Source organism: Lepidochelys kempii, chromosome 9 (assembly GCF_965140285.1).
Source record: "Lepidochelys kempii isolate rLepKem1 chromosome 9, rLepKem1.hap1, whole genome shotgun sequence".
Classification (NCBI taxonomy): domain Eukaryota; kingdom Metazoa; phylum Chordata; order Testudines; family Cheloniidae; genus Lepidochelys; species Lepidochelys kempii.
Genome location: NC_136388.1, coordinates 23677398 through 23703229, shown reverse-complemented (window position 1 = coordinate 23703229; position 25832 = coordinate 23677398). Strand labels below are relative to the sequence as shown.

The following is a 25832-nucleotide window of genomic DNA, read 5'->3' as shown; positions in this document are numbered from 1 at the left end:
TCTAAAACTGCTTCAAAATTTAACAACCAGTTTGCGCGAACCAGTGCGAATTGGCTCCAGCTCACCACTGATTGTTACCCAGCTCTAACCTGGAAACAGCAGTCTAAATGGTGGAATATGGAGAGCAACCAATGAAACAGTAAGATCCTGGGTACTCTGAGGAAAGTGGTCCTAAAGTCTATGACAAGGCCTCTGGATTTTGCAGCATTCCAGTACAACAGACTAGATAATCTGCAATTTAAAAATTGAAGTTCTGTTGAATTTAATATAATAGAGTAAATTTCTGTTGTTTATATTACAGTAGTGCCTTACATTAGAGTAGCAATTGAGATGCCCAGTCAGGGATCAGGTCCTTGATGTGCGAGGTGCTGTACAAACCCCTAATCAAAATACAATCTCTGCTCCCAAAGAATTTACAATCTAGGCTACAGCAGAACACAACAGGTAAATGAAACAGATGGAGGTGGGGAGAGGTGAAGGACAAGATAACAGTAAAACAAGCATATTTGCTAGCATAATGAACTTTAGTTAAAATTGTCATGTAGGCATAGTCATGTACAGTCATAGTACAGTCATAGTACATGCAATTCTAATGATTAATCTATTCATTTAAAAAAGTAGTTGAGATTGTTTTTGTTTTTGAAATGTTTTCTCTTCTGTGTATTGCTGTTTAATTTAAAAATCTTTTATGCAATGCTTCCAGTTTTAGTAATAACATTTCTGTCCTAGAATACTGAGTGAAATTTTCACAATTTTTTTTCTTGGAGATTTTAAGTTAGTCATTAGAGTTGGGGTTTGGGAAAGACATAATTATAGGTGATACCTTCCACTAAACCAGCTTTTGGTACAGATAAGCTTAGCAGCTGTTGGTTCGTCATCAGGCTGCAGCAAATGAGTGCATTGCTCATTAAGGAGAATATTAAAAAAATTCAGTTTATCAGGCATTTTTTAGTGTACATGATGTTTTTGTAAAATGCAAAATTAGTGCTCCCATAGTAAAAGTGTGGCTGCATTTGTTATATGCTATCTTTTTAACTACTCCAGTGGTTCTGAAACTTTTGTACTGGTATGCGACCCCGACACTCTTCCACCCCCCCCAAATTAAAAACACTTTTTTATATATTTAACGCCATTATAAATGCTGGAGGCAAAGCGGGGTTTGGGGTGGAGGCTGACAGCTTGCGAGCCCCCATGTAATAACCTTGCGACCCCCTGAGGGTTCCCGATCCCCAGTTTGAGAACCCCTGAACTACTCATTTGGCAAGTCATGGTTTTGACCTCTCCATATTGCTTCATAAACCTAGCACTGTTTTGTTAGTGTTCCTACCTTCACCAGTTGTGGATATTACAATAGTGTAAAGCAGAGGTGGGCAAACTACGGCCTGCAGCCCACATTTGGCCCGCGGCTGGAGAGGCTAGCCCCCAGCCCCTCCTCTGCTGTCTTCCCCCCATCCCCCGTAGCCTCAGCTCGCAGTGCCACCAGCGTGGGAGGGGGCTGCACTGTGGGGGGGCAGGGGAGAGTAGGGAGGCAGGCTCATCTGCAGCCACAGGGGAGCAGGTGGGTGGTGTGGGTGGCGAGAGCATGGCAAACGCAGGCAGAGGACACAGGAGGAGCACTGGGTGGCTGTGCAGCTGGCTGGAGAGAAGCGGCGCTTTTAAGGGGAAACAGCTGCTTCTCTCCAGCTGCGCGGCTACCCCTGCTCCTCCCGAGTCCTCCACCCATGTTCGCAGGGCTGCATTCTGAACGGGGCTTTAGAGGGGGCCTGTCAGGGGGCGGGGGTGTGGATAGGGATCGAGGCAGTCAGGGAGCAGGGGGGGTTGGATAGGGGGTAGGGTCCTGGGGAGGTGGTCAGGGGTAGGGGGTCCCAGGAGAGGGTGGTCAGAGGACAAGGAGTAGGGGGGGTTGGATGGGTTGGAGGTTCTGAGGGGGGCAGTCAGGGGGCGGAAAGTGGAACGAGGCAGGTAGGGTTATGATATGGGGACACAGAACCTTCCCTACCCGACCCTCCATCCAGTTTTGGAACTCCGATGTGGCCCTCAGGCCAAAAAGTTTACCCACCCCTGGTATAAAGGCTGAATCTGTAGCCATTCAGGCAGACACAGTGACACTAAACTTTCTTCATTCATCCAAGTATTGTGTTAGTTCTGAAACCTAATTTGGGCACCTGTTCAGCAAAGGATTTAAACACATACCTAATTTCAAGTACATGAATACTCCCACTGACTTCATTGAGACTATTTGCATGCTTAAATTTAGATAAGGGTTTAAAACCTTTGCTTAAACAGAGTCTTGGATCACTGAATACCAGGGTTGGCTGCTTCGCTGTTGAAAAACAAACCACATCCAGAATTTTTTTGCCAAGTTCTGTGTACATCCTGGCATTCTATTACATTTAAAGTGGTGCCAAAATTATGTGAATGCATGTCCTTGCATTACTGAGAGCAGTTAACAAGTGGTGTCTGCCTTTGTTGACCCAATTTAGGTAATTTCATTTGGGCTGCCTAATATCTCCCTGTGAATTCAAGTAAATGCTGTTGTTATTGTATTGAGGTAGTGCTTAGGAGCTCGACTTGCGAATTGGCTCCCATTAAGCTCTAGGTACTGTGTAGATATTTAAAAACAAAAGAAAAAGTTGCCTGCCTTGAAGAGCTTAGATCAAAGTATAAGACAACAAGTGAAGACAACAAGAAGACAGGGGGAGCACAAGGGAACAATGACACAGCATTGGTCAGGATAAAAAGCAGCAATCAGAATCTACCTGCTGATTAACTGTGGTTGAAATTGTTTTGTAGATGCCACAAGAGAGGAGAGTTTTGAGGGCATTGGTATTCACTCCCAGTCCTAAACTTTTATGCAGTCTCCCTGTGCACTGTGAAATACATACATTGAACACTTTAAGCAGGCTACATTTCACTGATAGGATCCTTGAGAATGGTGAGCTCTGTAAAAATGTAAGGTGTTGTACTTTTTGAATGGCTAGTTATCTTCTAGCAAATAAAATAGTTTTAAAATTAAACGGCACATCAGACTATAACAATTTACGTATAATAGTATGTATCTACTGAAAGGAAAAAAGTTATTTCATAGATTCATAGATACTAAGGTCAGAAGGGACCATTATGATCATCTACTCCAACCTCCTGCACAACGCAGGCCACAGAATCTCACCCACCCACTCCTGCGAAAAACCTCTCACCTATGTCTGAGCTATTGAAGTCCTCAAATCGTGATTTAAAGACTTCAAGGAGCAGAGAATCCTCCAGCAAGTGACCCGTGCCCCATGCTACAGAGCAAGGTGAAAAACCTCTAGGGCCTCTTCCAATCTGCCCTGGAGGAAAATTCCTTCCCGACCCCAAATATGGCGATCAGCTAAACCCTGAGCATATGGGCAAGATTCACCAGCCAGATACCCAGGAAAGAATTCTCTGTAGTAACTCAGATCCTACCCCATCTAACATCCCATCACAGGCCATTGGGTCTATTTACCATGAATATTTAAAGATCAATTAATTGCCAAAATCATGTTATCCCATCATACCATCTCCTCCATAAACTTATCGAGTCTAATCTTGCAGCCAGATAGGTCTTTTGCCCCCACTGTTTCCCTTGGAAGGCTATTCCAAAACTTCACTCCTCTGATGGTTAGAAACCTTTGTCTAATTTCAAGTCTAAACTTCCCAATGACCAGTTTATATCCATTTGTTCTTGTAAAAAGAAAAGGAGTACTTGTGGCACCTTAGAGACTAACCAATTTATTTGAGCATAAGCTTTCGTGAGCTACAGCTCACTTCATCGGATGCATTTGTTCTTGTGTCCACATTGGTACTGAGATTAAATAATTCCTCTCCCTCTCCGGTATTTATCCCTCTGATATATTTATAGAGAGCAATCATGTCTCCCCTCAACCTTCTTTTAGTTAGGCTAAACAAGCCAAGCTCCTTGAGTCTCCTTTCATAAGACAGGATTTCCATTCCTCAGATCATCCTAGTAGCCCTTCTTTTACCTGTTCCAGTTTGAATTCATCCTTCTTAAACATTGGAGACCAGAACTACACACAGTATTCCAGATGAGTCTCACCAGTGCCTTGTAAAACGGTACTAAAACCTCCTTATCTCTACTGGAAATACCTCTCCTGATGCATCCCAAGACCGCATTAGCTTTTTTCACGGCCATATCACATTGGCAGCTCATAGTCATCCTATGATCAACCAATACTCCAAGGTCCTTCTCCTCCTCCGTTACTTCTAATTGATGCGTCCCCAGCTTATAACTAAAATTCTTGTTATTAATCCCTAAATGCATTACCTTACACTTCTCACTATTAAATTTCATCCTATTACTATTACTCCAGTTTACAAGGTCATCCAGATCCTCCTGTATGATTTCCCAGTCCGTCTCTAAATTGGCAATACCTCCCAGCTTTGTATCATCTGCAAACTTTATTAGCACACTCCTACTTTTTGTGCCGAAGTCAGTAATAAAAAGATTGGTCCCAAAACCGATCCCTGAGGAACTCCACTCATGACCTCCCTCCAGCCTAACAGTTCACCTTTCAGTGTGACCCGTTGTAGTCTCCCCTTTAACCAATCCTTTATCCACCTTTCAATTTTCATATTCATCCCCATCTTTTCCAGTTTAACTAATAATTCCCCATGTGGCACGGTATCAAACGCCTTACTGAAATCTAGGTAAATTAGATCCACTGCCTTTCCTTTGTCTAAAAAATCTGTTACTTCCTCAAAGAAGGAGATCAGGTTGGTTTGGCACGATCTACCTTTTGTAAAACCATGTTGTATTTTGTCCCATTTACCATTGACCTCAATGTCCTTAATTACTTTCTCCTTCAAAATTTTTTCCAAGACCTTACATACTACAGATGTCAAACTAACAGGCCTGTAGTTACCCGGGTCACATTTTTTTTCCTTTCTTAAAAATAGGAACTATGTTAGCAATTCTCCAATCGTACGGTACAACCCCTGAGTTTACAGATTCATTAAAAATTCTTGCTAATGAGCTTGCAATTTCATGTGCCCATTCCTTTAATATTCTTGGATGAAGATTATCTGGGCCCCCTGATTTACTCCCATTAAGCTGGTCGAGTTTCGCTTCTACCTCAGATATGGTAATATCTACCTCCATATCCTCATTCCCATTTGTCATGCTACCATTATCCCTAAGATCTTCTTTAGCCTTATTAAAGACTGAGGCAAAGTATTCGTTTAGATATTGGGCCATGCCTAGATTATCCTTGATCTCCACTCCATCCTCCGTATTTAGCGGTCCCATTTCTTCTTTCTTTGTTTTCTTCTTATTTATATGGCTATAGACCTTTTACTATTGGTTTTAATTCCCTTTGCAAGTCCAACTCTACTTGACTTTTAGCCTGTCTCACTTTATCCCTACATGTTCTGACCTCAATAAGGTAGCTTTCCTTTCTGATCTTTCCCATCTTCCACTCCCTGTATGCTTTCTGCTTTTTCTTAATCACCTCTCTGAGATGCTTGGTCTACAACTCCTGCCTATGAATTTTTTCCCCTTTCTTGGGATGCAGGCTTCCGATAGCTTCTGCAGCTTTGATTTAAAGTAATCCCAGGCCTCCTCTGCCTTTAGATCCATAAATTCTTCAGTCAATCCACTTCCCTAACTAATTTCCTTAATTTTTGAAAGTCAGCCCTTTTGAAATCAAAAACCCTAGTTGCAGATTTATTTTTGTTAATCCTTCTTTCTATTCAGTTTGGACTGAATTAGCTCATGATCACTTGAACCAAGATTGTCCCCTACAACCATTTCTTCTATGAGGTCCTCACTACTCACCAAAACCAAATCTAAAATGGCATCCCGTCTAGTCGGTTCAGCAACTACTTGATGAAGGAATCCATCAGGTATCGCATCTAGGAAAATCTGAGCCCTGTTATTATTACTAGCACCCGTCCTCCAGTTTATATCTGAGAAGTTAGTCTCCCATGATCATGCAGTTTCTATTAGTATTTACTTCATTAAAAACGTTAAAGAGGCTCTAGCCATACCCAAATTAGATCCTGGCGGTCTATAGCACACCCCAAGCACTATCGCAGGGGAGGCTCTAGTAGTTTTCTTCCCCAATATGATTTTTGCCCAGACGGACTCTTATCCATTCCATCGCTTCTTATTTCTTTACATTCTACCTCATCATTGATATACAATGCTACTCCACCACCTTTATCTTTATTTCTGTCTTTCCTAAACAGCACCTACCCTTCGATACCTGTAGTCCAGTCATGACGACTATTCCACCGTGTTTCTGTTATCCCTAGAATATCTGGTTTCACTTCCTGCACCAGTAGTTCTAGTTCCTCCATTTTGTTACCTAGGCTCCTCGCATTGGTGTACAAACATCTTAATATTTGCTGTTTGGCCTCGTTCACCTTCTGTACCCGATTAGGCACGGTCATTCTACAGCCAGTATAACCTATTAGACTGGTATCCACACTGCCCTTCCTCCTTATATACATTCTCCTACCCACGGTTGTATCCTTTCTTTCTTTATTTTCTTCCCTATCAATGTTAAAGTCCGGCGTGAAGATTACCTGGACATCTCCCAACCATCTCCCCCAAATTCCTAGTTTAAAGCTCTCTTAATCAATTGTGCCAGCCTCCATCCTAGAAGTCTGTTTCTGTCCCGACTCAGATGAAGTCCATCCCGAGAGATCCGTCCTCTGTCCATGAATGCCTCCCAGTGACCATACATCCCAAAGTCGTTCTTAGAGCACCAGTGCCTAAGCCATCTGTTGATGGTCATAATCTTGTCACACCTTTGTTGCCCTTCTCTAGGAACAGGCAGAATCCCACTAAAGATCACCTGAGCCTCGATTTCTTTAAGCATCTTCCTCAGCCTAGCATAGTCTCCCTTAATACTTTCCAGCAAGAATCTATCCATATCATTTGTTCCCACATGAAGGACAATCAGTGGGTTCTTTCCCGCTCCCTTTAGGATCCTTTTCAACCTCAGGTCTACATCCTGTATCTTAGCACCTGGAAGACAACATAACCTTCTATTCTCTGGATCAGCTCTGGTTACAGGCCTGTCTATTCTTCTCAGTAAAGAGTCCCCGATCACATAGACCTGCCTTTTCCTGGTGACGGTGCTATTCTCCAGTCTATTCCCTGTTCCCTCTGGCTGCAAGTTCTTTCCATACTATTCTCCTTTGTAATCCTCTTCAACCCATCCTGTATCCTCCTGGGGCTCATATTTGGTGTAGTCTCTATTGACTCGTCCCCTTTTCCTATAGGACTAGCCGCTCTTCTCTTCTTCCTTGCCCTTCCATCTTCAGTGACTACCTGCTGAGCCCCTTCTTCATTTTCCAACTCTGCAAACCTGTTCTTGAGCTCTATTTCTCCTTCACTAGCCCGTCTTTTCCGCTGCCTGGTTCTTTTAGTCACATGCTTCCACTGACCAATTTCCTTACCCAGTTTCCCCTCAGAATTCCTCAGTCCTGCTTCCATCTGCAAATCTGAGCTTTTCCCTTCAGATACCTCATGTCTTTGCTTCATAATCTGCTCGAACCCCTTTCTAAATGCAACCAGACTTTCCACCTGCATCTCCAAACCTCAGATCTTTTCCTCCATCAGCTCTATCAGATGGCATTTCATGCAGACAAAACTCTTCCCAAGTACCCCCTCCAGGATCATGTACATACCGCAGCTTCCACATCTCAAAATTTATATTTTATCTATTCCTTAATTAGTATCTTGTAACTTTTATATAACAGTTTTTTATATTAATAGGACTGTTACATACAAAATATATTCAATATTTCAAACAGAAATTGAAGAAAATTAGGAAGTTAAATTACACAATATTGGTAAGCCAGAGATTTCAAAATTGTGGTTGATATTTCTTCACTAACTTTTTCTTTTCAACATCACAATAATTGATAATAATTTGACAGAAAAGAGACTTACCTTGACAGTGGTCCCTTCTGGAAGAACAAATCTAGTCTTCTATTTTTTCCATTGGTGTATGCTATATCCATATTTTTCTGTAAAAGCAGATGTACAACCTACTAACATATGCATGTTGTAATAGAAAAGTGCATGAAAGTATTGGTTTATTTATTGATAGTGTAAAAATAAATTGCACACTTGCTTTTAAAAATAAACTCCAACTCTATCATGAATAGAATAAGTGTGTATAGATAAATGAATTAAATACAAGATTTGTCAAATCCACTCACTAATGGAGAATGGTGCTGTGCTCAATTCATGTAGAATTTGTTTTCAATTGGGAAAAAAAATATGAAGAGCATAAACAGATGCAAAATTGTTTTCCTGCAGGGAAAGACAGACTGAAACAATACAGAGTTAGGAAAAAGGCCCAATTTCTGACCTCCCTGCATAGCCCAAGCAGCCAGACTGGGAAGTTGCTCTGGAGCTGGGCTTGGAGGGAGAGGAATGCTTCCTTCTCAAGTCATTTTGGGGAAGTGCAGCAGCTCTCTTGCCACTGCTCTAGCCTGGGGACTAGAGTAGCCTCTTGGATTTAAGTGCATATATGGATAGAGTTAAAATTACAATGAACTTCACCTTTTCACTACCTCATTATGAAATGCTTCTCTTAGCAACCCTAACTATAGGTTAATGCAGGGTTATTTTTGTGTATGTGTTAACTTTTTAAAATCAGTAATACAGCTGGATTGTGTGTGTGTGTTCATGTGCACGTGCTCATGTGCCTTGCTCTGTCTTCCTTCCCCCCTATATTTGGGTTTTTAACGTCAAGATCTTTTAGACAGGACTGTTGTGAATGGGTGTCAATTGTTATACTTAACAGTCATGGCAGCATGCTGACTCCTCTTGGTGTAACCACATAATTTTATAAGTTTAAAAACTGTCAGCTTAAACTTTAAATCCTAGTTTTTGCTGGTCTCTCATAAAATTATTTAAATATAGCTTTTTCATAACAAATTTCCTTTTTCAAATGGTCTCTAAGGAAAGAAAGATGATGTTTGCCTGAGAGAGGCTGTCTCTTCACTTGGAAAAAAAAAACTTGAGTTAACTAACCCAGAGGTGAAATCCTAGTGAGGACAAGGCAGTTGGTCTCAAGATGTTAACTTGTGTGAAAACAATCTCTGCTAACTCATGTGAACACTACAAACTGTCTTGTTTTCAGTAACATTTTGCCTCTGAGCTTGTTAACTCAAGTTAAAAATACAGCTCTTTTCCAAGTGAAAAGAAGACCAAAGTGGTTTGACTTCTTTGGACCAGTTGTATCTAGGACAAATACTGTCCTCTGTGAAAGATGAAGCTAAAATAAACCGGGACTAGAGCATTTCCCCCTCATTCTGTTGGATGGGAAGCGTTTACAGTTCCCCTCAGGAATAGCTTGTGTAGACCACTTAGAAAGTCACGGATTCTTTGGAATCTGCATAGATTCCAGGAGGTCAGTGGGAGGACAGGGCTATCCACACAGTTGCTTCCTCAATCCCTGTCACCACACTTCATTATACTTCCGCTGGCCACCTCTGCTCCCAGAATCCCAATCTTAAACCAGGAGAGGGAGGTGTTCTTGGTGTGTAACAGGCTTAGCAGAAAAGCCCTTTGCACACAGCTCAAGACAAATTTCCTTGCAAACTCTGTTGTGCTGGAAGCAGGGATAATGTGCTCCCACAAGCACTGCTACTGGTCCGCATACTCTCCACACACTCCTTCCATGTGGAACTAGTGTAGCTGGATGGAGGGCAGTGCTGCAAAGGCAGCTGAACACCATTTCAGCATGGGAAGCATTGCTCTGCAAGTCTAAAGTCCCTGATTCTCAGACCTCCAACTGACCAGGAAAGCCAAGTTACACTGACATTCAGTTGTATGGCTAGCTTTATTCTTCCCGCTTCAGTTATTGAAAACCTGGATAAAAGCTTTTGGCTTTGAGTTCCTTAGACTAGGTAGCTAATGTTTACTGCCCAGCTGGTTTATTTTAAAACTGGCAGACCTCTGGAAGGTTTTTATTTTTCTTCTTTTGATTGGTGAGGTGGGGAATGTTATGGAGGCTTAACATAAATGGAGTTCTACACACTTGTTTTCAGTTTAACTTTTTCATATAGGTCTGTGTGCAGTGTGAAATTAGGATGGACTCAGAGATCTCAAATCACTACCTGACTGCTTGTTCCTGCTGCCAACACTGGCTTTTTCCCATTAAAACATCTATCTTTCTGAAAGTGGGGTTCTTTAAAAAGAACATTATCCTGAAGGCTTTCAGCAACTGTTTTGCTGCTGATCAGCTAAGAGTGTACTTCTGGTATGGATGCCAGTGGGCATCCTGAGCTTGTGCAAGAGAGATCACCTAAAGTAATCCTTCATATATAGTATTTCTAATTGATAGGTCTTACCTTATTTCTAGGGCTCTCTTCACCATAGTATAGCGGGCTAAATTCAGTAATTAAAATTTACATAAACTTATCTGCGGTTGCCTGCATTTTTCCTTTCCTAAGTTCAGAACTTTTGCTTTCTATCCTCTCTCTCTCTCTGCCTCTGTTATTTGTTTCCTATTTTCAGTTATTTAGTGACAGCCTGATGGCAAAGTGCTCTGAAAATGGCTCGGTCCTCTCCCCTGGTTGGACATTTTATAGGAAAGGAATGCAGTCACAAACCCTGCAAGAAGTCAGCATCTGGATGAAGAGCAGCTAATGGAAGCTGAAGCCAAGTAAGCCATATGTGATGTTTGGTTTAACTTGAGCCAGTTGCTCTTCATTCAGATGTTGCTCTCTTGCAGCTTATCGGACACCTTTGTCAAATGGCATTGCTTGTATGTACTGAGCAGGAGATGTATCATCAATATATTTTTGGCACCGGAGTCTCTCAGATTTTCTAAGCGATCTCTTCTATGCGTTGAAGGTATTGTAGCAAACATAGGTGTGGTTTGGGCCTCTTCACAAGTGAGGGTAGGTGGTCTGGAAGGTCAGAGTCTGGAGATATGGATTTGTGACAGAAGGAACACAAATGAATAAACACAATAAAGCTAAAAGCAACATCTTCCTAAATATCCTGCTATCCTCTCTATTCTGGTCCAGTCCACTGAGAAAACGTCATAATTTTCAAAATAAATATTTCATTTTTCATAACACCTTGAAAATAAAATACTTATTTTCTTAAATGTGTTAATTGTGCGCTTGTACTGGTTTATAACTGAAGGGCTCCTTAATACTGAGATGCAGAAGCTCAGGCTGCATATCTAGTGAATTAATTAATATCCTTAATTTTCCCAGCTCTGCACAGCTCTGTCTATGCTTATGTATCTGCTTCTGTTTATTATTCATCTCACTTTTCTTCATTAGTAATGTCAACTTCACCACTCACCTTTTCTCCTCTCCATCTTATATTTCTGCCTTCTACCATGTCTAACCCCTGTGCTTTGAATAACCTTCTTTACCACAGTACACCTGGCTTCTAACTTTCCTTTAAAACCCTTAAAAACTATGTTTTCTGCCTTCAAATAATAATTATGTAAATATAATCTCTTCTCCACTCCCATTTTATTTAAAAACAGTTTTATTACTCTCCCCTAGATCTCCCTGAGTATTCTTACCTAAACTCTCTGTGTTTTTGGATTGTAAGCATCTAATTACCTTGACTTTGAGCATCGTACAGTGTGGTGTATGTCTGCACTTAGTAATACTGTCTTACAATTTATTATTTATTAACTTCCTCACTGTGAACAACAGTGGATTTATGGTGCTTGAAACCATAGTTTTGATTCTTTAAGAACTCATCCTGTGAAGTCTTTTCCTCGCTAGTGATAGTTCAATAAAAAGCCCCTTTTAATGTACTTTGACAGAGTGCTTCAATTTGCTTTAATCAGTTGTACCAGGGTTTAAACAATGTCTCTATTCTGAATATGAAAGTTAGTGGGTAGTGTAGTTTGCCACCGTGCGTTTGTTTTCATCATGTTGCTCTTTCCAATAGTGACTATTTTCCTTTTTATGTCTGTCTGAAATGTTAAGGACAAGTTTGATGTTGTTGTTGTTGTTGGGGTTATAAGAAGTTAGCAGGGATTGTTATCAGCTGAAAGACTATTATAAAGAGTGTCAGTAAAGAACTTGACATCTTAGAAACTTTCAGTTGGGTGGTGGCTGTTATTTGCCAGATAAGTCATTTGTACCTAACACTTGCCTTCACTGGAACAGTGCTCATTTTCTTGTACTTGAGTGCTTGCACTCTTTGTTTTTGTTTTTTTAAAGTCCCTTAGTCCTCCTTTCCATTTCTTAAAGTACATCTTGGTGACTGTTTTCAAATTGTAATGTTTTGAGAAGATTAGATTGTACCTAGAAGATATAGTCCAATGCTTTAGTGCAATATAATTGGGGAAATACTAAACGACACTGACCTCATTTCCTTTAGAACAATGAAAATTAATAGTTTCACGTTTTATTAGGCTGATATTCCAGATGTAGTGTACATTTAATTAAGTGTAGTTTCCTTTTGGTTATGGTATGTGTATCTGTTTTTTGTCGCAAATTCTTTCTAGTTTTACAGTTTTCCACATGTTTTCTTTCACCATTTATGATTTTTTCAAAGAAGAGCTATAAGGATTTAAATCACTTTAGCATGCAGCAAAACAGTTCCCATTCAAACAATAAACGCCATTTTAAAAAGCCTTTAGATCTTCTGTCACTTCATAAATATAAATGTATAAAAACATTATGCAGTTGTAGTGCCCACCTGCTAATTAAATGCAGATTTCCTCAAACTTGTTTTAAAATCTGCTTATTTGTTTCAACTCTCTCTGTTCAGAATACATATGGTCCTTGTGAAACTAATTATGCTTATGGAGCAGCTGTTAAATTTAGTGCAACTAATTTTGTCCAATATTTTACATTTTAATTGATTACCTGTGAAGAAATTAACAAATTAACACTTATTGTGCAGTAACTGAATGTGCTTTTATGGATACTTTCAGTTTTTACAATTGGACTAAGTGTTGATGGAATAAAGACATTTCTTAGGATTTTAGTTAGAAAAGTTATTGGTGACCCTTGATTATCTGGTGTGAGAATTTAGGGATATTGAGTGATGCTAAGCATCTGTGTGTTCTGTAATGTAGACATGAAAAGCAGATTGGAAAGTAATAGCTTTTTCACAGAATTTTGGTAACATATGGGCTTATCTGGATCTAAGCACTCTTTGAAGATCTTTGAACTTGACTAAATGACTTAACCTTTGGCATAGTGGGTGGGTGTTGGGTGGTTATGGGTTTTTCTGGGGGCGGGGGGTGGATGGGGGAGGTTGGCAGTCTACACTCAATCTTGACTTCCCTTTCCACCCTCGCCACCTAGAGTTTTTGTAATTTTTAACATTTTGATATTTGATCTTAATAAATGGCAGCTTTTAATTTTTGTTACAGTACACAAAATAGTATTATTAAAAAGTGGCTTTACTGTTCAAATGATAAGCAATTTTTATTTGATTTCAGAAAATTAAGCAATAACAATGTATTAAAAATATTTTGGAAAACTTCATCTTCAGTAATGGTTATATACAGATTTTCTTTTTTTCTGAGCTCAGATGACTTCTTAAATCTATAAAACCTGTTCCAAACTAAAAAAAAAAAAAAGATGCATTTCATAAAGTTACATTTTTATTTAAGCTAACTTCAGTAACATAGGTCATTAAGATAGAATGTGAGTAAAATATACTGTGCCTTACTAGGCTACAGATGGGAATATATGGGTTTTTTAAATACAATAATAATTAGCACAACTTGTCTCATGAGTTTAGTGCATTTTAATTTTCATGTCTTCATAAACTTCTAAACCTCAGCATACCACTGTGAAGACTACATTAAAGAGTTAAATTTAATAAGGTCATTGAGAAAGAAACTATAGATTCTTACTGAGAGGTGTCAGTTCAGGACCAGTGCACTTGTATTCCTCCTCCATGGTCTCTCGAATCCACCCACTCTAGACAACCAGTTCTTCAGCAGTCACCTCTTTTTTGAGTAGAGACTGCTCTCCCTCCTGACCAGGGGATTTCCAGGCTGCACAGTTTCCTGCATACACTGTGCTATTCCCAGCAAGCCAAACTTCCTACACAGGCCAGCATCTGTACTTTGCTTTCTCTCCAGAGGCTATAAATAGTGTAAATGTCAGAGTTAAAAGGTACCACACAGCTTTTTATAAGCAAGTACATTTATTCTTGAGGTATGGTGACTATATTTCCCTATGTGGAAATACGGCATACCTGATAAAATTGCTCATATTCAAGTGAGTTCAATGGCAATCAATCAGAACTGTGCAGTAGCTCCGTCCCAACATTCTATAAAAACTCCAGGGTCCAGCAGGAGAGGGAGGGCTTCGGGGGGTCTGGGCTGGGGGCTGTGTGCAGGCAGGGGGGTAGCTCAGGGTGCAGGGAAGGGGTAGCTAGGGGCTGTATCCCAGGAGGGCTCCCCTGCAATCCTTGTTCCCTGAGGGCTCTGCCAGCCATGGAGCTGGGTCTGCAGCCCCTGTGGCTCTTACTGGTTGCATGAGAAAAGGGGGCTAGGAGTTGAGCAACTTCAACCCCCTGTACCAGTAGCAGTAAGAGAGGAGGGAATACCATGGCTGCCTGCTCCATGGCACCAGCCAGAGGAGCAACTGCAGTGCCCGGCTCTGGCTTCCTGCCTCCTAACAGGCCAGGAGCCAGGGAGAGAAGGAGGGGTGGGTGTGTGTGTGTGTGGGGGGAGGGGGTGGCTTGGAGCTGCCCCCTGGAACTGCCCTGCACTTACACTCCAGTTTGGGGGTTGGACAACATCCCAGGTGTCCCCCAACTCTGCCCATGGGCTCGGGGGCCTCTGCCCCATGGGGAGCACTGGGGATCTGGGATTCAGCCCTGCCACTTCCGGCTTTAGCCCCGGTGCTGGCAATGGGGACTGGGGCTTCAGCGCCTCAGCTCCTGCCTTCAGTCCCGCGGGGACTGCCAGGGTTTGGGCATTCATCCCCACAGCTCCTGGCTGCAGCGAGGGGAGGGGAACGCTGAGAATCAGGGCTTCAGCCCCACGGCAGGCAGCGGGGATCGGGGCACTGGGGCTCAGGCTCTGGGTTTCAGCATCGGCCCCCAGTGGTCCCCCTGAAAGGGCTTGCGGACCCCCACTGAGAACCCCTACTTTAGGTTTAACATGGGGAGGGTGACAAACACCCTTAACACACCTTCCCCCCGCACAGGGCTGCCTCTCTTCCTACCTGATGTTGCCTCTTCCCGCCTCTGCACCAGGCCTGAGGCCACCACATGCTCTCACTGAGTGGCCACCGCCTGCCCTCACTTACCTGCCAGCCGCAAACAAGATTGGGTTGGGGCTGTGCTGATGGCTGACTGACGAGCAGGGGGAGTGGAAAATATGGGACAATTTGCCTGTTTAAAAAAAAAAAAAAAAAAAAGGGTGGGACACCTGCAAGATGGCTTAAGTATGGGCCTGTCCCATTAAAAACAGAATGGATGGTCATCCTATCTTGAGGTGAAAGCATTACAGAGAAAATATGTTAAAAACAATAAATGAACTTACACACGTGCTAAAAAGCTTACAAAAGGTCAGCGCAGTTCCAGTCTTGGGCTCTGGTGGGTCAGTCCTTCAACACCCACAGTTGGGATTTCTCCATGGTTACATGTTCAGAACTTCAATTTAGAAAGAGAACCACCATGAATAGTTCAATCTTTCTCGTATACAGTTTGGGCCTTTGATCTTAGCCTTACGTAACAGGTGATCAGCAGATGGTTGCCCGCTCCTCATGGCACAGCTTTAAAAGGCTGGGCTTTTGCAGAACCGGAGGTGGAACGTTTTCCTTCTCCACCCTCTCGATATTCCCCAGGAAAACCACTTAAACCTTTTTTCTTCCGCTGGTCCATTGTTGTCTGGCACGCTGTTTGTTTGAACCCCCCGGTCTTACATCTGTTACATTCTCCCCTCCCGAGGTGAGGTAAAATCCCTGCCCACAGTAATATATAAACTATTCTCTTAATACAATGGACCTCAAAGATTCTTAAACTTAATTCAATAAGGTTTCTCAAAGGTATTGGACAAAATTGCCATATGTTTCACACTAGATATACTGTTGAATTCCAAAGCTTAATTTCTTAGGATTTTGGACTTTTAACCAAAGTAGGAAACTAATCAACCATTTTTAAAAACAATTCACTTTGTTTTATAAAGTTATACTGGATATGTACAGTTCCCAAGAGGTTGAAGGCACTTGTCTGACACAATAGCATACTATTACAGGAGGAACCAGTAGTGACCCCCTATATTTAGGTTGTCTAACACTTTCCACTGTCAGAGATTCTTGTAGCCTTTCTTTGGGAGGCTCTGTCCCCCCCGTTGTTGCAGCAGGCCTTTGACATTTGGCAGGAACAAAGCCCTGGCACTAGTGATATGGCCTTTTTTTTGTCCCATGAAGTGCCATCCAGATTTAGTTGAATTATACACTATTTCTTTTGCTTGTAGTCCTTAGCTGAATTTTGGCAACATGCCAAAATACTGCCCATGAACATTATAAGGAGCTCTAGGCTGATGCTGCCCCTAAAGCAGTATCAGTACCACATACTATACTGGGATGCCTGGCATAGGCACCGATTCTGTGGGTGCTCCAGGGCTAAAGCACCCATGGGGAAAAATTAGTGGGTGCTCTGCACCCACTGGCAGCTAAGCTCCCTTCACCCTCCCCACTTCCTTCTCCTCCCCTCCCTGCCCCCCAAATGCACTGCGTCCCCGCTCCTCCGCTTACCTTCCAGCACTTCCCCCCGGCTGGCTGCTGCCAAACAGCTGTTTGGCAGCATGCTGAGAGGGAGGAGGAGGAGCGGGAACGTGGCACGCTCAGGGGAGGAGGTGGGGTAGAGGTGGGGCTGGGGCAGGGATTTGGGGAAGGGGTTGGAATAGGGGCAGGGAGGGGAGGGGACTTTGGGGAAGGGGTTGGAATGGGGGTGGGGGTGGGGGCGGGGTTGGGGGCAGAGGACGGGTCGAGCACCCAGGGGAAAGCAGGGAAGTGGATGCCTATGATGCCTGGTAGCTGCCAGACCAGCTGTAATTGTAGGGATTTTTTCAGAGTTGAGCTGAACCCCTGGCCACACTTTCCCTCCCACAACTCACGATATGTTCCTAATCACTAGCCCATTCCCTACTCTGGGATAACAGCCTTTAGTTAGTATCTAATGTAGCTAGTCCTGTAGCTCAGGGGTTCTCAAACTGGAGGTCAGGACCCCTCAGGGAGTCGTGAGGTTATTACATGGGGGGTCGCGAGCGGTCAGCCTCCACTTCAAACCCCGCTTTGCCTCCAGCATTTATAATGTTGTTAAATATATAAACAAGTGTTTTTAATTTATAAGGGGTCGCACTCAGAGGCTTGCAGTGTGAAAGGGGTCACCAGTACGATAGTTTGAGAAGCACTGCTATAGCTCAAGTGGTAGAAGGCAATGCTGAAGATTCAGGCTTCAAATCCTGCAGCTGATGTGTTATGGGGTTGGGGTTGTTTTGTATTTTATGTTTCCCCCACTTTTTGAAAAAAGGAAATTACGTACCAAAAGTTTAAGATGTAGGAATATTTACCAATAAAGCCAAACCCCAGAAAGGTTAACTTTCCTCTTTGAACAGAGTGTATGTACTCCTATTCAGTCATTTGGGAAGGCTACCAGTTTTTATTGGAACTTTAGTTAGTACAGGTGTAACTTATTCAAATTTTATTTTATCCAAGACACTGGGGTTAATCCCTTCATTTTTGTAAATGTCATTTGTAATCACCAGAAGTGATCAGGGTTTCATTTCTGTTTTATCTGAAAGGTGATGCTATCAGCTGTACCCTTAAAACCCTTTCTGCCCAACAAATGCTGTTCTTTGTATGGAATACAATTCAAATACTCACCAAGTCAGGTGATATTTTGCATATGCAATCTGATGAAATGACATCAAGCATGGTTGGTTTGTATCATAGGCTGTGGGAGACTATGCCTCTCCAAACAGCCCAGCATAGCCCTGCCCACGCTCCTCCCAGAAAGCCCCTCCTGCTTGCCCTTCCCCCTTGGTCCCAGCCCAGGCAAGCTGGCTGCAACTCTTCAGGGGAGTGTGCTAGGGCTGGGGTTAGGGCTAGGTTGGCTGAGACTGGCCTGCGGCCTGGACTTGGGGTCGCTGGGGCCGCCCAGCGCTGGGGGGGGTGTCTGGGGGCACTGGGGCTGCCTTCCCTGTGCTTGGGTGGTGGGGGTGGTATGCTGCCTGCCTGGCGCTTGGGGGGGAGGGGCGCTGGGGTTCTGGCGGCGGGACCAGCCGGCGGCTATCCACCGTCCATGACATAAAGTGAATATCTTTAGCCCATGATTTTTTGATTTTAAAACAATTTGCAATTAGACGAGCAGCAAATTAGTTGTTTGATTAATAGAGCAAAACAAAAACATTTTTTTCCTGGCCAGATAATAGAAATAATCTCTCACATCTATAAGTATGCAGATCAGCTGTCTCACATGAAATGCTAGTAGTTCTCGCTGATGCTGATGTCCAGTAAAAAATGGTAGTTTTTTCCTCATGTGGCAGCTTAATAAAACTAACTTTATAACTTTAAAAATGTGCAGTTTTTCCTGTCTTCTTTAAATACGCTTCTGTAGTTCCTTAGCTTTCTAACTTTCTAAGGGTTTTATATTGTGCCTGTCACCAGAAAGTCTGAACACCTTTCTCTTCCTTATTACTTCTAGTTACTTCTGTTTGACTTCATTTACATAACCATTCTCTCAGTATATCAACTTTATTTCTAATTTTATTCTCATTAACTTTCCTATTTAAAGTGCTTTACTTTCTCCTTACTATTAATTCCTCTAAGGGATACTTTTTTCTTTCTTTATCCTTGGTTTCTGTTTCCTAACAGGGCACTTGGCTTCTCTTGCTTCTCCCTTTTCTAATTTTTTCAAGCCCTCAACCCATTCATCTAGTGGGCAATCCATTCTATCTTCATAAGTCATGTCTACATTACAAAACTATGTCGACCTGATTTACGTCAGTATACAATCAATGCAGTTATTACATTGCTTGTGTGTGTGAACATGTGGCTCCTCATATCAGTGCTGTGTATACTCACCAGGAGTGTTTGTATCGATACAGAATGTAGTACGCCGAGGGTGGGTATCTCAGTGTGCAACTCATCACCATCCAGCACAGGGTAATGTTGGGAAGTGTTTGCAATGCCCAATGGGGCCGCAATGAATTGCACAGAGGTGACTGGGAGCATGGGATCAGCGTCCCATAATGCAGTGTTCTTCATCCCATAATTACAGCTGCATCCCATAATATTTCAATTCTTGTTTTCAAAAATCCCCACAAACCCACATATCCCTCCTTGCTGTCTGCCATAATTGGCATTAAAGCTCTGCATTATTGTCATGAGCATTGCAAGCACATGGTACATGATCCTGTAGTATTTGCAGAGCTGCAAGAGGAGCCACAGGGAACGTGGTGATTCCTTAGAGGAATTGCTGTGGGACATAGAAACAATTCAGGGTTGTTGGAGGCATTCATGGAGCAGCTGGAGATGGTGGTGTGCCAGTTCTGGACCTGAGAAACAAACACTGGTGGGATTGCATTGGCCTGCAGGTTTGGGATGATGAACAGTGGCTGCAGACCTTCTGGATGTGCAAGGCCACATTGCTGGATCTGTGTGCTGAATTCAACCCAGCCTTCTGGTGCAGGGACACAAAAATGAGAGCCACTCCGACGGTTGCAAAGTGAGTTGCAGTTGCACTGTGGAAACTTGCAATGCCAGATTGCTGCCTTTAAGTTGAGAATCAATTTCGAGTTGGGAAATCCACTACAGGGGCAGGCGTTGTCATCCAAGCATGCAGGGCTTTGCAGGGCTGTGACTTGGAGCAAAGTGCAGGACATAATGGATGGTTTTGCAGCAATGGGGTTCCTGAACTGCAGTCGGGAGATAGATGGTATGCATATCCCTATTTTAGCACCAGACCACCCTACCACAGAGTATGTCAACAGAAACGGCTACTTTTCTACGGTAATGCAGGTGCTGGTGGATCACCGGGGATGCTTTACTGACATCAGTATGGGCTGGTCAGTGAAGTGCAGAACACGTGAATCTTTAAGAACACAGGACTGTTGAGAGAGCTGCAAGCAGGGACTTTCTTCCCCGACAGGTGGATTACCACTGAGAATGTTGAAACGACAATAGTGATGCTAGAAGAGACCCAGCCTATCCCTTGCTCCCAGGGCTCATGAAGCTGTACGCTGGCTACCTCGACAGCACCAAGCGCTTCAAGTAATGGCTCAGCAGGTGCAGAATGACTGTTTTAATGTGACTTGGTGGTGTTTACTTACAAGATTGGATCTCAATGAGAAAAAACATCCCAATGATTGTAGCTGCTTGCTGTGTCCTGCATAATATCTGTGAAGCATAAGAAGATAAGAACAGCCATACTGGGTCAGACCAAAGGTCCATCTAGTCCAGTATCCTGTCTTCCAACAGTGGCCAATGCTAGGTGCCCCAGAGGGAATGAACAGAACAGGTAATCGTCAGGTGATCCACCCCCCTGTCGCCCATTCCCAGCTTCTAGCAAACAGAGGCTAGGGACACCATCCCTGCCCATCCTGGCTAATAGCCATTGATGGACCTATCCTCCATGAATTTATCTAGTTCTTTTTTGAACCCTGTTATAGTCTTGGCCTTCACATCATCCTCTGGCAAGGAGTTCCACAGGTTGACTGTGTGTTGTGTGAAAAAATACTTTTTTTTGTTTGTTTTAAACCTGCTGCTTAATTAATTTCATTTGATGGCCCCGAGTTCTTGTATTATGTGAAGGAGTAAATAACACTTCCTTATTTACTTTCTCCACACAAGTCATGATTCGATAGACCTCTATGCTATCCCCCCTTAATTGTCTCTTTTCCAAGCTGAAAAGTCCCAGTCTTATTAATCTCTCCTCATACGACAGCCGTTCCATGCCCCTAATAATTTTTGGTCCTCTTTTTTGGACCTTTTCCAAGTCCAGTGTATCTTTTTTGAGATGAGACCACATCTGCATACAGTATTCAAGATGTGGTCGTATCATAGATTTATATAGCAGCAATATGGTATTTTCTGTCTTATTATCTATCCCTTTCTTACTGATTCACAACATTCTGTTCGCTTTTTTGACTGCCATTGCACATTGAGTTAATGTTTTCAGAGTACTATCCATAATGGCTCCAAGATCTTTTTCTTGAGTGGTAATAGCTAATGTAGACCCCATCATTTTATATGTATAGTTGGGATTATGTTTTCCAATGTGCATTACTTTGCATTTATCAACATTGAATTTAATCTGCCATTTTGTTGCCCAGTCACCCAGTTTTGAGAGATCCTTTTGTAGCTCGTCGCAGTCTGCCTGAGACTTAACTGTCTTGAGTAGTTTTGTATCATCTACAAATTTTGCAACCTCGCTGTTTACCCCTTTTTCCAGATAATTTATGAATATGTTGAATAGGACTGGGCCCAGTACAGACCCCTGGGAGACACCACTATTTACATCTCTCCATTCTGAAAACTGACTATTTATTCCTACCCTTTGTTTCCTATCTTTTAACAAATTACCAATCCCTGAGAGGACCTTCCTTCTCATCCCATGACTACTTACTTTGCTTAAGAGCCTTTGGTGAGGGGCCTTGTCAACGGCTTTCTGAAAATCTAAATACACTATATCCACTGAATCCCCCTTGTCCACATGCTTGTTGCCCCTCTCAAAGAATACTAGTAGACTGGTGAGGCATGATTTCCCTTTACAAAAATCGTGTTGACTCTTCCCCAACAAATTATGTTAATCTATGTCTCTTACAGATTTGTTCTTTAGTATAGTTTCAACCAGTTTGCCCGGTACTGAAGTCAGGCTTACCGGCCTGTAAATACTGGGGTCACCTCTGGAGCTCTTTTTAAATATTGGCATCACATTAGCTATCCTCTAGTTGTTTGGTACAGAAGCTGATTTAAATCATAGGTTACAGACAACAGTTAGTAGTCCTGAAATTTCACATTTGAGTTCCTTCAGAACTCTTCGGTGTATTCACCCCAAGCAAAAGGGGAAGTTTCTGCCAGGGTGGAGGTGGAGTGCCTGACGGTTGAATTTAAACAGCCAGATACAAGAGCTATTAGAAGAGCTCAACGCAGAGCTATACGTCTCAGGGGGGCTTTGAAGGGTCATTGTGATAGTGAACCTGAGTAGTGTGTGTTGCTGTAGTGTGCTCTACCTGGCCTTGCTTTTTTTTGCAGCCTGGTATGAATCTTTTAGTAATTGCTGTGTTTTTAGGAATATAACATTGTCAATGCACCTATTAATATGGTCTGTGAATGATGTTATGGGTTCTATGACAAAGTGAAGTAACAGGAAATTAGTGGGTGTTAGACCTGCTCACCACCAGACAGCAGTTGTTGTGAATTAATAAAGATAAAGTTTGTTCCAAATAAATAGAATTTGATTCTGTAATGTGAAGCAGGCATTAAAAACCATTTAAAACGTAATAAATTAATGGAATAGAACTTATGAAGGGGAAAGAACGCTAATTTCCATTTCAGGAACACACACCAACCGTGGCTTTCACAGGTCAGTGAAGTTGTGATTGTCTTTAATGTTCCCCAGGGTGGAGTGGTAGGGGTAGTGCACTGACCCCGGATGCCCCGTGGAATGTTGAGGGGAGGTTTAAGGAGGTCCCAATATTGAGTTCTTTGTGGGCTGCAGAGAGAGATGAGATGGGTTTGTTGAACCTGCAGATCTACCAGAGTGTGCAGCATCTCTGTTTGCTGTCTAAGAAGTGCAAGCATCTCCTACTGCTCATCCCTCTCCTTTTCCTGTTCCTTTCCTCTCTCCACTCTGTCCTTCTCCTTGCTGTCTGTAAGGGTGATCTTCCAGGGCCTGCACTCATTCTCTGATGCAGCACTGGCTTGCAGGATCTTCTGGAACATGTCATATACATGTTTTCTTTCTCCTTATCTATCTCAGTTGTTCTGCAGGTGTGGAGGGGGAGACCCTGAAGGCCACAGTGACAAAAGCTGTACTATCGTGAGGGTAATTGTGACGGAAATTTAAACTTAAGAAGCTGAACTCATTCCCCTTGCTCCCCAATTGCTTCTACGTTCTCATTTCTGCTTGGGATTGATGAGCTTGGGATTCATTGATCAGCCATGGTGACTGTGGTCCTCAGGGTGGTTGGGGAAATTAAGAGGGAATAGTTTTCTGGCATGAATATAGTTGTATAGGGCAATGGAACTGAATAATGGCACCATTTTCCACAGGCAGTGGTGATTTTAGCTGACATTTCACTCCTGAGCTTAACAGAGGCAGAGAGAGCAGAGCTCCTGCTGGCATCCCGATGCTGCCCGGGTCCGTATAATGCTAGCTTATGTACTGCTATGGTGCCTTCTGAAGTAATCACTCAGTGGTGTGAGAAAGTGTCCTATAGTGGCTGAAGAAATAAGGCAGCCCTCCCCAGAAACTGTCAGCAGAGGATTGCAGAGTACCTCCGTGACAGTGTCATTGAAATCTTTATGGAGGATTCATGGGAGATCTTGGTACCTGTAAAACAAAGTGCTCTGCGTGGCCCCCTCTGCCTAACTCTAGAAGGGAATGAAAAGCAGATAGCAACTCTGCCTCTCTTGGTTGTTCCACTACCTCTTTTAGCGCAAGTAAAAAAAAAAAAAGACTTGCTACATTGGGGTTCATCTGTTGTGAATTCATAAATACATGATGATAGTTTTGCTGTTGGATTGTGAAGGAGAAAGCTAATTCTGGAAAACCAAACTTCTTCAGTAGTCCAAAGTTCTCCACCATTAGAGGCATCATATTTATTCTAAATACAAATATGATTTTCAGAACATGTGTCACAAATACTCTAAAATGTAATGAAACTTTAAGGTTAGACTTGCTCCACAGTTTGTCTCCTATTTTCCTCAGCCTCTCACTTTACTTGTGTTCAATCTTTCCTGTTTCTGTGGGTTAGGAGATCTTTCACTTGTACCCTCCCATTTTTCTGGAGCTGTGTTTTAATTTATATATGCATTATAGCACTGGTGGTAATCGGTACACATAGGTGATTGATTAGGTATCTCTCAGTAGTTTGTGTATTTAGTGCCCCATTTATGTACTGTGCAAATATCCAATGAAATTATCCCACAACATACTTAGTGTGTAATCAAGATGAAAAGTAGAATTTCTGCAAAGAACTTTCAACAATTCCATGTGGCAATTGTGTTGTAGTACTACCTTCCTGAGGAGATGATTTCCATGGAGGTGACACATTTTTACTGTTGTCTTCATTGTAAACATCCTGTTATTAGTCATGTGCTTGCCTCACCCACGTGTGGGATCGGGGAACACAAGCTGTATCAGTCAGACAATGTGTGTGGCTCTTTCACTGGAACTGTAAAACTAAAACGGTAACAATCACAGAACTTAATGAGTTACAAGAGGCATAGTAAATGAAGAAACAATAGCTTTTGTAAAGAAAACCTTTATTGTCAAAATTATTTAAATTGTTTTTTCAGTTATTGTTACAAACTTAGTGTGAGCCTGTCTACATTAGCGCTTTAAAGTGCTCTAACTTGCTGCGCGCAGGGGGGTGATTTTTCACACCCCTGAGCCAGCGAGTTACAGCCCTATAAAATGTAAGTGTAGCCAAGCCCTAAGACGCTGAACCTGCAAGAGACTATACAAGTACCCTGGTGTGGAGTCACTGGTCAGACTGGGGCCTACGTTTGCAGGCTTTTCTTTAAAGTGTAGTTCTACTCTAAAAAATTTATTCTGTCATCCCCCATAACTGTCATCCCTCTGTGCTCAGCCTGGGCTCTCAGACACAAGACACAAAAATGGCTTTGTTGTTCTGGGACATCATCACCAGTAGTAAAGGCTGCCCTTTATTAACAAATTAAACTCTGTGACATGTGTGCAACCTTTTTAACATCAGTGGGTTTGCACAGGTGCAACAGATTGGAATGTAGGAAATCATTTGGATGTACAAGAAGGAATACAATTCAGCTAATTTTTGAGCACTGTATTGACCTTGCATTGTTTAATATTATGGAGCAGGTATGTTGAGTAAGATGGTCTCATGTTTTAACAGTCATTTTCAGTACAGAATCATACTTTGTCAACAATTGATTCCTTTTTAATTTCTCACTTGCATTGTCAGGCATGTTTTTTTTTATTTTAATTGGGAGAAGATTATGGACAGAACACCTGGACTGTATATGAGAAATTTGATGTGCAGTGTTAATTGAATTATCATTTCTAAGTTTGAATACTGTATGTTTTGCATAGGTCACGATCAAGACCTCATCAACGTTCCTATAGTCGAAGCAGTGAAAGATCTAGTCATAGAAGAACTCATAGCAGATCTCGTGAAAGAGAACGGCGTAAAGGCAGAGATAAAGAAAAAATAAAAGAGAAGGAGAGGAGCAGAGGGAAAGAGAAGGAGTTGTATACCACCAAGCGTGGGTAAGTGTAATGACAAATCAAAATAAATTCATTACTATGGTGAATGAAAACATAATCAGTATTACTTTTTACTTATGTGGCCATCAACTTGCTAGGCAACATTTGTACTAAGTGAAGTGTGCTTTTCCTTTTTAAATCCTCGAACCATGTGGCTCTCATAAGATATGGTCAACACCTTAATTTAGTAATCTTTCACTTTTCTCTCCATAGATCTGCAGGAACTTGAGAAATCAGTGTAGATTAGAAGTTAATTTTGCTATTTTAAATAAATATATAAAAGAAAGGGCTGTAAAGTTGGAGCAGAGATCTTATCTACCATAACCCTCTGTTTGTAATCACTTATACTTCCCAATAAGTAGGTATTACGTTTGATAAGTAAGGGGAGAAGACAAACACT

At 42.2% G+C, this 25832-nt stretch overlaps 1 protein-coding gene across 3 annotated transcripts in view; it reads left to right on the top strand.

The window, feature by feature from the left end:
- Positions 1–25832, top strand: part of RSRC1 (arginine and serine rich coiled-coil 1) — a 366646-nt gene that overhangs the window by 46299 nt on the left and 294515 nt on the right. For all 3 annotated transcript variants that reach the window (XM_073359563.1, XM_073359564.1, XM_073359565.1), the window contains exon 4: positions 25259–25435. In XM_073359563.1, the coding sequence (XP_073215664.1) occupies positions 25259–25435 (177 nt within the window). The remainder of the gene's footprint in view (positions 1–25258; positions 25436–25832) is intronic.